This window comes from Thalassophryne amazonica, chromosome 12, assembly GCF_902500255.1.
Source record: "Thalassophryne amazonica chromosome 12, fThaAma1.1, whole genome shotgun sequence".
Classification (NCBI taxonomy): domain Eukaryota; kingdom Metazoa; phylum Chordata; class Actinopteri; order Batrachoidiformes; family Batrachoididae; genus Thalassophryne; species Thalassophryne amazonica.
In genome coordinates this window covers 93,578,679-93,594,667 of record NC_047114.1, presented here as the reverse complement: position 1 = coordinate 93,594,667, position 15,989 = coordinate 93,578,679, and the positions used below count along the sequence as shown (strand labels likewise).

Below are 15,989 nucleotides of genomic sequence, written 5' to 3'. Positions count from 1 at the left end.
AGTCAGTTAAAGTCCTCCAGGCAGAATTGTTTTTGTGTTGTGAATACTTACATTGTGCTTCTGTGTTTATGTGTGTTGTCTGAATTGGCAGCAGAGACATTATACAACAAAACTGTTGCATGTGCTGTAGGTTATGTTTGTATTCTGTGTTTGCAACCTTTTTTCAATTTGCAATATGTTTATGATAAAACTTTCTGCATTTACTAGTGTTGTTTTAGGCTTTGTACAGACTGCCAGTTGAAACTGGATTTATTGCATATGTGATTCAAACTTGATCTCACATTATATACAGCAAGTGACCAGATCCGATTTATGTGTCCATGTGGCAATCCTCATTTTTCATCTTATCCAGAACTGGTTGCTACAGTAATGACATAGCACCCAGCAGGGCATGTGAGCAGAGCGGAAGTGAGGGTGGAGTGACATATTTGAAAATAATAAAATTTGACCATTGTCTTAATTTCTCACTCCATCTCACTCCACTTTCACATACTGGAGTTGTACCAGACAAACTCACACCATGTGACTTGCCCAGAATGCATATGTGTATTATTAAGCCTGAAACCATAAGACAGCATCACATTGGACACATGCGACTCACAGACACAACAGCTGCTCAATCTTTCCACATTATTTGTCTTTGATGATGACTTTTAGTCCACATTATCTTCTGCGAGCATTTTTGGACATGGTTATATAGGTTAAGTTTGGGCTTTTGTGTGTGTATGTGTGTGTTCATGTGTTTTTTTTTGTCTCCACTAGCTCGTTTAGCTGAACAACGGCTGTCGTCCCATAGCACATCCCTGTAGCACACCTCATGTCAAACATTTTGTTTTCTTTTTTGTGGAGAGAACAGTAAGCGATTTTATCTGATTTGGATGAAAACTCACATGAATGAGGAGCAATAATAAGCAGAGCAGTCTGTAGTGGCTTTGACGTGCCCAAATTTACATGGCGTCAAAAGTCACAGATGTAACAAAATGTAACCGGAACCAAAATCTGAGCGTTCAGACAAAAATGGATTTGCAAAAATATTATTTGGATCACATTTCACACAAGGCTTAGAATGGATTTGGGGGAACAGTGGATTTCATGTGATTTTTTTTGACTGTTGAGATGAGCAACAAGGGATCAGAGTCAAACCAGATATGCACATAAACTGGAATTTTTCTGGCAGTCTTAACAACGCCATAGTTGGAAATGTTGTGGCTCCTATCGGCCACCTTACAAATGTCATATAAAAAAGTCAGGGAATATGGACACACTGCACATGCATACTCACATGACATAGGTAAAAAAAAAAATGATCAGGGGAAAAGACTTTTTATAGGGAGAGTGAACAAACACATTGGTGGTGGCAGCAAAGCAGAGGTCAAATGAAATCAGAGGTTTGGAAACAGCACCAACAGTGGCAAAAAAGGAGTCCAACTACTTCTGGCAAATGTAACCGCTGATGGGTGAGGGAGGCCATGGCAACGGTTCCCACTTTGACCGTTCAAATTCTTCAGTTGCAGATGAAAAGAAGACACAGGAATTCTTGTTTTCTTTGCAAACTTTGTTTGTTTGGTTTAAATTTTAATCTGTGCCAATCTCACTCAGCCATCACTGCTATTTTTATCACGTGCAGTAGAAGTTTGGTCAAGCAAACTAAAACTGAGCCAAATAACGCATACAACTACATCAGGGTTCAACACGACGCTCAGAAAGACAGCCTAAAAAAACCAGCTCCGACCAGTCTGTGTTTTCTTTCCCGTCTGAGAAAAACTACGCTCGATGATCGCGGATTTTGTGTGACACTCTGTTTTGAAATTCATTTGGACTCCGTGGGTGCAAACAATCCTCCTATGGGCTCTATGGGTTTTTTTTTTATTATAAACATTTGACAGGAGAGGCAATCAGGAGGGGGAGGAGGAGGGAGGAGACGGGAGGGGAGCTGCACTCAACACCACAGAACAAGGAATCGGAGGGTGTGTGTAGGAGGGGGAGGGAAGACCAGACCACTCATTTACCTTTTTGCTCCACTTCTATTTCAGGCATTGAGAGGGGGAAAAAAGAAAGCAAAAAAAAAAAAAAAAAAAAGAAGAAGAGTGTAAAAGAATGAGAGAAAGGTTATCATGAGTCATCTATCAGGTACAAGAGAATTAGTGGGAAGAAGTGCTGCAGGGGGCGGCGATTTCAGGAGGAACAGCTACAAGAAAAAAGATTTTTGTTAAAGAAGAAACGCCCCCTCTGCTCCTAGGATGCAAAAAAAAAACCACACACATGCGTTACAACTGTGCACATTTTTTCACTTTGCACAACACCCCAGTGTGAACTGGCGAACCAAAAAGCAGCAGCAACCTCTATGAATATGCTTCTGCTAAGAGGCAGGAGGGGGGCGGTGATGGGGAGGGGGGAGTTAATTTGTTTCTCTTTTCTTTTTTTTTCTTTTTTTTTGCTGGATGACATTCTTAAGAGAAACAGTGCAGGAGTTATTTTTGGCTCGTGTGGACGTGGAGGATGGAATTGGTTCAAACCCGATTCCGATCTCGCTCGCCCACACATGTAAAAAACATGACACGGTGCTAATATCACAAAGTCCCGCGTGAGCCAAAGAGGGCAGCAGCCACACGAGGGACGACTGATGAACCATCTGCCTAATGCGGTGTCCATCTGTGCGGCTGGCGGCTGCTTACGGCGAGAGAGTCGAGGCTGCGATAAGTTTAACAACAACAAATAAAAAGAAAGAGAGAGCAAAGAGGTTAGTCGGGAGGAAAGGACACAAGGTGAAAGGGAGGTCTGTTTGAAAGAAGAAATAATGAATGAACAACTCCCCAAAATGTTGACAATTCATCAATTTTAACACAAAGTATTTTCACAGGCACAGATGAAGACAAGCTCATAAACTGCTTCTAAATGACCCTTTTAAGGGAGAATAATTCAAATCAGATACCAGCGGGTGGCAGAGTTTAAAACAGTGCCGTGTTTAACCCACTCCACTCCAGATTTAATTATTTTCCCGTACGCAAGGATAGACTTGATCCACAACTGGATAAGGAAATTTGGAAAATCTGAGAAAAGGATTTATTACAGCACCTTCTGCGATCTTTATTTTTTTTTTAATAAGTACGACTCAGTTATCTCGTTGAAAGACTCATCGAATAACCTTTAAAGGGGGAGGCAGTGATGAATCTTTCCTCTCTACATTGTGATTACAATCATTCAAAAATAATAAATGCTATCACCTTGTATATCTCCAAATTCAAAGGGCATATCATGTGGATACACTGATTAAAACGGACACAAAATCAATAAAAAAACAACAACTTTTGTTTTGCGTATTTAACAGACCACATAATTGTCTGCCACCTGCTGGGCATGTCTGGGGTTGCTGCAGGGAATAATCTTGTCATCACATGCATGGTGGAAATTGGGAGCAGGTGTGGTTGGAGTCACATGTAGTCTGAATTGAGCTTGTTTGTCACCTTCCTTCATCGACATGTAATGACTTGCAATTAGACCTAAAACCTGCTATTAAAAAGACAAATCAACTTACCAAAAACAGCAAATTGTAGCAAGGCTTATTGCAAGATTAAATTACTTGTTTAGATAAAACAAATAGGTAAATTTTGTGGATGTTTGCTACCTGAGGTGCACCTGTCCCCGAGCACAGTGCAGCTCCACAGCTGAATGAACAGCTGTGACAAAAGTGCACACTGCAGACCAGATACCCCCACACATTCGCTGAGTAAAACCAGCACAAAGCCTACAATCCAGCCCAAAGGTTCTCTGGGAGATTTAAGACTTACTAAACGTGTGTCGAGTAATACTTATACTCCACAAGTATACACGCAAATTTGTTCATATAGTGAATTATAACATGTTTGCAACATTATTTATGCATAATTGTTATTTCATATGTCAATTCCCGTGGTGATAGTGCCATCCTCTAAAGTACAAACGAGCAGAAGTGGTGGTTCAGACTCAGCTACACATTTTGGGTTCATCTACATGTGTGGGAGGAAAAAAAAAAGCCCTCAAAATAAACGCCGCTGATAAGGAAATTTAAAAAACTGTATACACTTATATGCAATTTGGCAAGGGGCCCTATCTTGATGGTGTAAAGTGCATAAAGTCCAGCTCCACTTTGCTATTTACACAGCGCATCACCTGAGCGCAAAATATGGCACAAGGTGCAAACGGGGGTGTTTTTATTTGCACAATGTATCGTGGGCCCGTTTTGGGCATGACATGAAATACCTTGATCTGTGTTGTCTCGGGTGCAACAGCAACCAGCAGACAAAGTGTGTGAGGAGGAGCAGTAATCACCCACCACAGCTCCCTGAGGTGAAGCATTAGTGCGCCTCCTGCAACACCATCTCCTCCTAGTCCTCATCTTACCACCTGATCTTCCACATATTCGAGCATGTGCAGACAAATAAATGGCAGAAAATCTCTGCGTTTGACTTTAGATCAGGTTTTCTGATGTCACTTTCAGCCAGGCTGACCACACCTCATTTTAAGACCGACACGCCCATGTGTGCGGGTAGACCTGCTATTTAAAGAACGTCGGTGCGGGGCATGAAAATAAATGTGTCCAGTGGAAAGCAGCAATGACTAGCAACGTGCTGCACTGAGGGCTGCTTTGCACCAGGTGACAGATAAGATCCAAAACATCCTTCATAGAGAACTCCCCCGAAACCAGACGAGGTATCTTATAAAACTAACCGGCAGTTTTATAAAAAAAAAAAACTATATGGATTTGATTGACATGCGATTACACCAATCATGCTTGAACCCTCGTGTGCATGCGTGAGTTTTTTCACGCGTGTCGGTGACGTCATTTCCCTGTGGGCAGGCCTTGAGTGAGATGTGGTCCCGCCCTCTCGGCTGAATTCCTTTGTTTCACACGCTGCTCGAGACGGTGCGCGTTGCTTTATCAAACTTTTTTCTGGACCTGTGAGGAATATCCGAGTGGACACTATTCGAGAAATTCAGCTGGTTTTCGGTGAAAAGTTTAATGGCTGATGAGAGATTATGGGGTGTTTCTGTCGCTGTAAGGACTTCCCACGGAGCAGGACGTCCTGCAGCGCTTCCAGGCGCCGTCGTCGGCCTGTTTCAAGCTGAAATCATCCTAATTTAAGGCTCTGTTGACCCAGGACGTCATGAGAGAACAGAGAAGATTCAGAAGAGGCCGGCATGAGGACTTTATGCGGACATTCCACTGTTTAAGGACATTTTGTAATGAAAGACGTGCGTGCAAATTCGCCGAGTCGTTTCCGTGACGACTCGGTGAATCTGTGTGCGCCGCGACAGGAAAAACACCTCCGTGTTGAAAACCATTTATAAAATTCAGGCGGCTTTTGATGGCTTTCAACAAGTGAGTAACTGAGAAATTGTTTAACAGCTTGGGCATGTTCCAACTTGCCCGTTAAGATTTCCAACGGAGGTGTTTTTCCTGTCGTGACCCCCCACGGTCGGGTCCAGCCCGACATGCGACTCTGCCCGCACGTTCTTTCATTACAAAATGTCCGTTAACAACGGAATGTCCAAATAAACTCCTCATGCCGACTTCTTCTGAAAGTTCTCTGTTCTCTGACGACTTACTGGGTCAACAGAGCCTGAAATGTCAAAGTTTTCAACTTGAAACGCCGAGATGCTGCCGCCTCGAAGTGCAGATCGCCGTCAGGCGCCGTGGGCCGTCCTTACGGCGACACTAACAGACCAAAATCTCTCATCAGCCGTTAAAATTTTTACCGAAAACCAGCTGAATTTATCAAATGGTGTCCAATCAGTTGTGCCTTACAGTTTTGAAAAAATTTGATCAAACAAAGCAGCAGTCTCTGAGCCATTCCTAAACAATGAAAAAATCGACGAGCGGGTGGACGACTCCTCACTCAAAGACTGCCCACAGGCGAATGACGTAACCGACAGCCGTGAAAAAACTCTCGCATGCCCACGAGGGTTCAAGCATGTCTGATGTAAACACACGTGATTCAAATCCATATGGTTTTTGAAAAAAATAATAAGGTTGGATACTTTTCTAATAGACCTCATAGGTGTCATCACGTGCCTTCAACTATTTCCACAGATACTGGGAAACAGGTCTTAAATTTTTATTCCGAGAGCCATTTAACCTTTAAGAGTGTTGCTTTTTATTCGTCCAATGCTGCAGATAAAAAACAAGAAGAAACGCTGCCACGTTTTTACGATCCATTTTAATTAAACCCACAACTACTTGATCATTATTAGTGCGACTCTGCAGCAGAGCTGAAGCTGATATCTGCAAAATAAAACCCACACATTTGAAAGTCAATTCTGTTTTTACATGAAAGAGCTAAAGCACTTCTGGTCTTCTCTCTCTCTCTCTCTCTCTCAAAAAAAGTTTAAAAGCACAATAAGAGTTCTGTGAGACTCAAATGGCAATACTTACTATAGGGAACACACTCATACTGGACCTCTAAGTACTTGTAGGTGCCAGGGCATGGATCAGGAAAGACATCAGAGCCAGTGACAACCACACACTGCGTACGGTTGTTGCACCTATGGAACAAAAAAGATTAACCAGACAGTTGATTGTGGTTTCTCAAACTTCATCCACAACAAGAGCAACAGGACTGACACATGAGGCAATGATGGGTTTAAAGCTCCGCTACGGTGACCAGGTGTAGCTTCCAGTTCTGAGCTTGACTACTTAAGAGTCGCTGGCAAATGAAGAAGTTTCCTGTATTTGCTAACCAGTGAGGTAACCGTTAAGAGGATTTTTACAGTTTAAAGTGCTTTTTAAAACAACAACAACAACAACAACAACAAAAAAACAGTTTTAAACTCAACAGTGACATTTACATTTATGAAAATTTTGCGATTTGTAATTGTTAGCAAGGTGGGGTGAAGGGTAAAACTGTGAAGATTCATTCATTCATTTTCTGCTTCTTGGTTCAGTTCACCATCAGACATCATAATCACCAAGTTCACCTTGAATGTGAGGCATCATTGTAAAGCTCTTAAGCAGATCTGTATTGGGACAGAAAAGCATGACAGCAAAGCTTTCCATTTAAGCAAAAAATCAAACTGGAATATCTGTTATTGCATATAAATGGATTAATTTTAAACCACTGGCAGTAGTTAGACATAATCAACCCATCAGGAAACAGTGAACAGCCATAGTCTGGGGTTTGAACTCTAGAACCTGGTTTTATGAAGCAGTACTGGATAGAAAAAGACAAAGGCTGAGCACTCAATCTTTAGTCAAAGACTACAAATGGTGGCATGTTATGGGGCTAGCAGAGGCAAGTTAGACCCAATCAAGACCACAGGTCTAAAATGTAGTCCACCCAGTTGAGGTGGTTTAAGCCTGTTAGTCCTGGCCTAAGGCAAAGATAGCAGTAATTGTTGTGCTTCATGACACAGACTATGTCAAGAAGGCTTTTCGAGATCGATTCTCGAGAAGTTCACTTGTTGGGCAATCCAATCTCATATCTGAAAAAAATAATAATTTTATTCTATTTGTAGGCACGAGGCAACCAGTCATGCATTTTATAAGCTAAATTGTAATGAATATTAACTATGATAGATAGATAGATAGATAGATAGATAGATAGATAGATAGATAGATAGATAGATAGATAGATAGATAGATAGATAGATAGATAGACAGACAGACAGACAGACAGACAGACAGACAGACAGACAGACAGACAGACAGACAGATAGATAGATAGATAGATAGATAGATAGATAGATAGATAGATAGATAGATAGATAGATAGATAGATAGATAGATAGATAGATAGAAAACCCCAAGAATAATCATGTCCACAAGAACACATGAAACTGAACTACCAGACAAACATATGGACACACTTGTGTCCAAACACGAACACTCAGTAACATGAGCATTTAGTACTTTGCACCAGAGGAGGGACAAAGTTACTGTCAAGTCATTCTCAAGTCACGAATCAGCAAGTCTCAAGTCCCAAGTCACAAGTCTCAAGTCAGCTTGCAAACAACTGGTGGTCATTATGACTTGAGACTTAACTTGGGACTTGACTTGAGACTTGGGACTTAAGACTTGGGACTTCGTGACTTGAGAGTGACTTGCTGGTGACTTTGTCCCAACTCTGCTTTGTACACAACTTTAGGACTTTTTTTGAAGTCAAAGACTCTCTGGTCAAAAACCTCAAACCAGCTCATAGTACGGTTATTGTTTGGTCTGATACTAAATTTAAGGGCCCATTCACACTATGACGTTAAGTGTCTGATGCTGGCCGACAGAGCAGATTCTCAGTGAAACACCGGAGAAGACTCACACCAGGGATCCAAATTTCCTGTCTTCAACGCAGGTTGATGTAGCTCAGCAGAGGGCGACGTTGTACTGGTGGAGCGAAAGCCCACTGACTCATTATAGGATGTAGTTTAACTTTTTGCAATCAGATGGCGCATGCACTGGTAGCGCACTCCACAGAGCAGTAACATTGCCTGGCAGAACTGATCGTCGACTCAACATTTGTGATGTGACATAGCCTATAGAAACATGACGTAACTCTGCGAATGCGTCACTTGCTACTGGTGCATCATCAAGTCAAGTTCTACACATTCCTTCATGCCCAAGGGATCCACAGGAGGTGGTGCATGCAGTCAACCCTCGGACGCTGGCCAGCGGAGACGAGCGGAGCAAGGATGCCATGCTAGCAAAGGTGACGTAGGGGTAGTGGAACTCAACTCTTGCTGGCATTTTAGCATAAGCGTTTAAGGTGAAAATTTTTCCGGGACCAACTGTTGCCCAAATGACGTTGGTGTAGCTCCTGTGGAGTCCGGTGGACCTTGGTGCTGATTGACATTACTTCATTTTTTTACTCTTCGTTGGCAAACACCGGGCTAATTTTCACAGTGTGAACGGGCCATAAACCATTAGTGAGTCTCAGGCTCAGCCCAGGACTCTTTAGTACTGCTTCTTAAATCCGGAACCTGCTCTAGACCTGCTGTCTTGGTCAAGGGCAGACATAAAGAGTATGATCCTCACAGATGTGTTTTTAACAGTGGAGACATGGCAGAAACATGAAAACTCCACACAGTAAAGAACTGAACACGGGTGGAATCGAATCCCACATGTTTTTGCCTCTCAGCAACAAGGTCCGGGATCCGTAGCAGACCTTTAAAACCATCACTGCAGAAACTGCCTAGGAACATGGAAGGGAAACACAGGGCTACATTGAAACTGATTAAATCCCAGGCAGGGCTGTTGTATACACGTTCAAACTAAAACCCTGGCAAACAGAGAGAGGAGGGAAGGCGTTAAGGCAGCGGACGTGACTGTGATGACGAACAACAGAATGAGACAGCAGGTTAGGAATGAGAAATGGCTTTTCCTTTAACAGCATCTTCATACCACTACTGTTGGGAAAGATGCTGATTACAACACACAGAACAGGTGTCGGCGATCTGTTGGCCTCCTCCATGCGTGTGCAACAAAAAACGCCATGAAAATGTCACTTATATAAGAAGCTATCGACCCATCTGAAAGAAACAGTGTGTACAGTGTGTGAGTGTGTACATTTTGCAGATGTTTGTGGATGATAAAAATGTACAAATCAGCGAGGGAGCTGTAAAAGAACAGCAGAAAGCAGAGTTTCTGTAAATACTGTGTAGGGCGCAATTGGCTCCATTTCAATCGGGCTCTCTCAAGACCGACGGATTGAGAATAATGCCAGCAGTAACACGGGCAGGCGAGAAATAAAAGTAACCAAAATAGGGCATGCAATCCTTTGCAAGGCCCGAGATTAATGTTTCCGAAGGTCAGTTGCAGTCATTCAAATTGGACATTTAATTCAACATGACTTTCAATAAACCTTCAGCTATTCAAGAGGCTCCCATCACTGCAAAATTGAACTCGGCAGCCAGTGAATCCAAATGGAAAACTGGGCATATCCAACATGCTTTATTTGTGCATGGAGCCAAATTAATGAATAAAAAGGTAAACACACACGCTCCAAGAAGAATCTGCACTCTTACAACCAGCTACGACTGGTTTCAAACCAAATCATTATTTAACTGTTTAAAACTAGTAATTGATTATCAGCATTCTATATGAATAAAAAGCTTGAAAAATCCACTGGAAGCGGACACGTAGTGAAGTATCAGCACCATCGGTGACAGTTTAATCATCGCAGACAACACGGTGCCGAATGCACTTAAGAGATTCACTTTTATGTGAACGTACGAGAAGAGCCGCTGTGAAGCAGACCAACTGCTGCGTGAAAAGTTAAAATGACTGATGATAGATTAACACAACGGAGCTCGTGGAAACATGTTCAGACAATTTCTGTTTTATTCAAAAAGTAAAGGTTCGAATCAGAACTCTGGGTCTTCTTCTAATTTTCTTTCAAACATCACATGTTGACTGTGCTAGCACTTGAAGAAAAATTTGATGAAAGCAGGTATGACCACACGTAAAAAATGCATTCGGGCGTATTATATTATTTTACACGCGTAGATATTAACTGTGTGTGTGCAAATTATCTCTGCGCGCACAAGGAAACTGCTGCTCGAGCGAGGGAAAAGGTGCTGCGAGGGGATTTCTACTCTCTCAAACGTATCGCACTATGGGGGAGGGGACCAGGTTGGCACTGGCTCTGCTGTGATTGGTTGTCTCTGGAGAGCAAGGTTTGATTGACAGCCCTCCTCTCTGACACGGACGTGAGTTGGAGACAATGGCGTTAAGCGATTCTCACCTCGTTTCTGCTTAAAACTTCAATCCAGTCGTCATCTATCTCATTTCCACATAAATTCAGCAGTATTTCATAATAAATCACAGAAAGTCCTAAAAATCACCTCCTGACACCGCCACGTCTGAGACTGACTCTGTACACCCAAACCAATCAAAGGGAAGAATGCAATTATTAACCATCAGATGGCAAAGTAAAACCTCTTAAATCATGCAAACCATTACGCCACCACTTCCCTGAAGAAGACAACTTCTTCAGATAATTTGTGTGAGCGCAGTTAATATCTACGCGTGTGAAATAATATGCCAGAATGCATTTTTTCCACAAGTGTGGTTTGGGCACAGATCTGATGCCATATGCAGTTGAAAAGTCTGTCGAAAAGTTTTGTGCGTGCTCAAAACTTTGAGTGGACACCAGATGGTGGTTGCACGTTTGTTTATGGGGTTATTCCACAGGGGTTATTCCTGTTTAATACCAAATACCAAACCGGGGCACATTTTGAAGCGTCATGGTAACTTCTTGATTTATTTTTGTCCACCTTGAACAAACGTGGCATATGTAGTCGTAACGGTCATCATCAGCACCAGGTTTAAAATCGGGATCCAATTTTTTAAATGTTCAAACAGTTGATCCCAATTCTCAAAATCGTCAGTGGGTCGTCAGTGGCAACCACCCAGGCAGACACCTGGCCGAACCAAACCTCTCAAAACAATCCATCTATCTGCTGCAGCCAAGTGTAACGTGGGCACCCGTTTAGCCTTTTCCAAGACAGAAGTACCTGCATGCTGGATCGCACCCAGAGAAACACGTCACACGTCCAAAATATTCCAGCTGATGTTTCCTCACTATGCAAGTGATACTCCTCATCTGAGTCTGAGTCTATCTAATTAAACCCTTCATTTGAGATAAACATTTTCCAGCTGTACCCAAGAACACTCCAAAAAGACCTAATACCAAAGACATCCAGTCATCACCTTAGGCCACTGGTTAGCATCTAATTCTCACAACCGTACTGTAAGACAGGAAGCACAAGAGCCCTAAAGATCTAGACCTTCATTCTCCTGCTAAGACAGTGGCATCCTCAAACACCTCTGTCCAGCAACCACATTACTCCATAAATACAAATGTGGAGCTTTGTATTTTGAGGAGGGACAGCATGGACCCTGGACAATAATATATCTCCTGACCCAGGTCAGCAATTTCTGATGACCCAAGGGCTATCAAGAACACCTGTGTCTGTTTATTTTTGCCACCAGTATTATTTCATTAGTTCAGACTGTAAATATCACCTATGTAAGTCAAGTCAAGGAACTACACCCCATAATCTTGACCTTGACCTTTCCTCAAAATCAAATCACTTGGTCCTGAGCTGATTCTCATTGTGAATCATGAAAACACGTCTCAAAACACAAGGCCCATTTCCACTGCAGGAACCTGTGGACCATTTTAGGAGGACCAACACTTTTGCATGTGTCTCCACTGGAGATTATTTCGCTGACTCTGTCATTGGCTAGACCAGTCCCTGCTCCAGGTGAGGTAGATCTATGTGGCCCTGAACACCACTTGTGTGGTGGTTGATGCTGATTGTTTGTTAACTCACACAGTAGAAGACAACAAACGGCACCAAACCAGACTCACAAAACCAGATAGCAAAGGCAACAGAAGGACCAACAAGGAGGTAAAGGCACTGTTGGCTTTCTTCTTGAAGGATGAGGTCCAATTAGGATTCAAGTCTTTGAGGAGGAATGAGAAAATCTAGGTTGCAGAATTATCATATCACGGTATACGTAACTACACGAGCCTCGTGCAGCTTCTCTACCATGGAGACACAACGGCTGACAAGTCCGATGACGGGGACATTCCTGAAAATGGTTGCGGCATCTGGGAAGTAGGTCGACATCTGACTGATTTTCATTGAACTTGTGGAGTGCTGGAACATGGGCCACAGAAACAGAAACCATTGAGTTTTGGTTTAAATCTCTATTCAGTCATTTTTTTTTACTCACTTTCACAAACATTGTGATAAACAGTATTTTTTAATCACTTTCATCAGTTTGAAACATGAAGCTGATCAAAGGCTAAACAGGTCCTGAGTAGTACTTCATTGGGAGACCCCTTATAGGATTTATTCAGACTTGGGTTGGCAATCCAGATTGAGCGGGATTCAGGCTGAATCCGGCACAAGCTGGAGATATCTTCTTTTTCTGAATGTGAATGGTGCAAATTGGATCTAAGCTAGTGGGCAAGGTCTTTAATCCCCTAGTTGCTCCCGGTGTGTAGTGAGCGCCTTGCATGGCAGCATCCTGACATCAGGATGAATGTGAGGCATTACTGTAAAGCGCTTTGAGCGTATGATGCAGATGGAAAAGCATTATATAAATGCAGTCCATTTACCGTTTACCTGCACTCTAATGTCCAGATTCAAGAAATTCTTAACAAACTCTTTGGTGAAACTGTAAAGAATTTGGCTTTAGCCGGGCTGAGTTTGGACGCCTGTGTGAGATGATCCAGCTGGAAAGTAACCTGGATTGAATCTGGCTCGAGCCGGATTTCCAGCCTCAGTCTGAATGGGGTCTTAGGAAGACCAGGGGCTGTGTGTGTTTCGAAGGGCATCTGGTGTAAAACCGGTGTCAATTCCCAGTGCAGGTCTGTACTGGCTCTGCTGTGGTGACCCTGAACCAAGCAGGGGCATCCGAAAGATAAACAACAAATAATTTAAAAAGCATACACATGGTCAAAGGCTTGGAAAATGCCTTGGGTTTAATAGTAGTACAGTCTCTTAGTGTATGTTGGGGCTCCACTCCTCCGTGCTGGTCTTTTTCACGTTTCTACCTCGGTTTTCCTTCTGTCCAACAAACACTTTACAACAAAGAGCTACATAATGCCTCTGTGTTGTCTCACCATGGGAGAAAAAAAACAAACAACTTAGATTTGTGTAAGCACGCTGATTGACCTAATCCTAATGATTATTCACATGTGAGTAATAAATTCAGACAAGAAAATAGCCCCGAACCAGTTGACACTTTCCTTCGGTTTTAACCCACTGATGAAAAAAAAAAATATATATATATATATATCCCTGCAGTCTCTGCTGCACATCGCTCAGTTTGCTATTTCAGTCCTGTCTGCTGCTCCAATCAGGTAGAACATTTGTTCTGTTAGTGTTACTGGGTCGGTGAGTAGGTGGCCATTAAAAAGAGGCAATGCAAGTCAGCAAAACAAGCTCATTTAAATTATTTGCTCTTATGTGAGAATAGAGTGGGAAAAAAAAAACTCCAGCAGAAAAAAAAAAGCAAAGAAGCGTCGGCAATAAGTCGGGTGAGACTCCGACAAACATCGCCCATCCACACGTCTTTTTGTTCCTTCTGTTAACAACCAGACATTTCATTCAACAAAAGACTTCGATGTAGAAGCTGATAATGAAACTGTTTGATTCCCGTCTACTTGCTGATGTTGTGAAAAATGGGTTTCTGGTGAGCACTTCTTGAATAGAACCGACACTTGGCATCAGACGTCCCACTGTTTCCATCTCCACAGTTGTGTTTAATATGTTTATCTGAGCGTGTGGTGCAATTGCCTTTTGTATTGGCGGTACCGTTGTATCTATGCGTCATGCATTTAAAATCTTCTCAGAGTCTGTGCAGACTGCAGAAACAAATTAGACTGATCGAGGCTTGTGACGGCTCAAGCATTGGCGGTTTTCACATCCACCTTAATTGCGATCAGAAGCCCCATTTATTTTGATGCCGGATTTTTAAAGTACTTCTGGTTACAGGCTCGTGGTGCGCAGTCTTCCCCCTTAGGGAATTTTTGACGGAGATGAATTCGAAGCGGGACTCTGGAAAAGTTCTGACAGAGTCGACAAATCCCTGGTCGTGTTGCAGTTGAAGCGAGGGTCATGGACACTGTCAGCGGCACGCTACTCTATGAGAACACTGGGACTGAGCTGTAAATTTAGAAAGACAGGAGGCACCGATGAGATATTCCTGAGCTGTTCTGCAGCACAGCATCTCATGGGAGTAAATAGAGAAAGCAGGAATAACCGAGATGGTGGGCGATGATGTTCGGCAGGTTAGGACAGATAAGTGCATTGGAACATCAACCGTGCTGGTTACTATTTATGAAAAGTTCATCCAGGGTCTTTTTAAAATTACATACACCTCTGAGGGGGGTTAGCAGCAGCCATTTGACAGCAGAGGGTAACCAGCACAAAAGGCACAATGATGGGCCTCGCTCACTACCCGCAGCAACGCCACTTCAATGCAACACAAGTGCTGGAACAAAGCAAACCCAATGTTCCAGATCGGGATTTAAGAGGATGCTTGTGTGACTTGCACTTGGCGCGAGCGACGCTGATTACCACTCAAATAGCAGCAACCACGCCGCAGCTGGTGTGAAGAGCGCCGGCACTTGCATGTCAACTCCTGTCTGTCAAAAATTAATCTGTGCCCCAGTTTTCTCAATTTCAAAATACCACCTACGTAATCTCGCCAGTGAAAGGAATTAAAAATTAAAAGGTGCGAGGTGTTGCGATTTATTGTCCAGCGTGTAGGTGGCTGCACGGGCAGGGTGTTAATCCACCGTGGAGTGGATGTTTTCACCCACGTCTGATTATTGGGTGGGTTGATTGGCAGAAGTATTAATAAAAAAAATCTAACTATTAAAAATTTTTTACATAACTGACCTGGAGCAGATATGATGTGCTCAAAAAGGGGCAAACCCAGAGGTCCTAATCAAGATAGTAAGTTCTTTTGGCGGGGTACCCACAGCAGATCTGATAATATGGGTTCCATTAGTGCAGCAGGTAACAGAACATTTACAGAGGAATCCTTCAAATGTTGATACAAGCACTAAATTTGCCAAAGTACACTTTAGATATTATTCTTTTGACGGGCCACTTGAATTTTCAATAGGCGGCCATGTAGGGGTCAAAATATAAAAATGCTCCAGTCATATTGAAAATTATACCACATTATTTGTCTGATTGTAAAGATTCCAAAAAAGTATAGTTTGGACTATCTATGACTGAATTCTATAGCGTTATGGGGTAAAAACAACAAGAATGGTGACAGTGCAGTTTCAGTTTGTACAGGGGTCAAAAGTTAGAGTTGCTTCAATTTTGTTCAAAGGTGATCAAAATTATTGGTTGAGTTAATGGGGTTTCAAAAAGGAATAGTGTGCACCATGTATCATGCTTAGTTATCACGTTACGGGGTAACATATGTCACATGTCATAGAATTCAATGGACGTCAACATTATCTGACCTTTACTCAACACAGTCAAAA

General features: G+C 42.6%; 1 protein-coding gene across 9 annotated transcripts in view; it reads right to left on the bottom strand.

Annotated features, from left to right (window-relative positions):
* LOC117521144 (adhesion G protein-coupled receptor L2-like) overlaps nucleotides 1–15,989 on the bottom strand; it is a 186,710-nt gene that overhangs the window by 106,333 nt on the left and 64,388 nt on the right. For 5 of the 9 annotated variants that reach the window (XM_034182481.1, XM_034182483.1, XM_034182484.1 and 2 more), the window contains exons 3-4: nucleotides 6,413–6,522; nucleotides 2,010–2,024 (exon numbers count right to left, since the gene is read on the bottom strand). In XM_034182481.1, the coding sequence (XP_034038372.1) occupies nucleotides 2,010–2,024; nucleotides 6,413–6,522 (125 nt within the window). The remainder of the gene's footprint in view (nucleotides 1–2,009; nucleotides 2,025–6,412; nucleotides 6,523–15,989) is intronic. The other 4 variants (XM_034182487.1, XM_034182485.1, XM_034182480.1 and 1 more) reach the window with 1 other exon arrangement.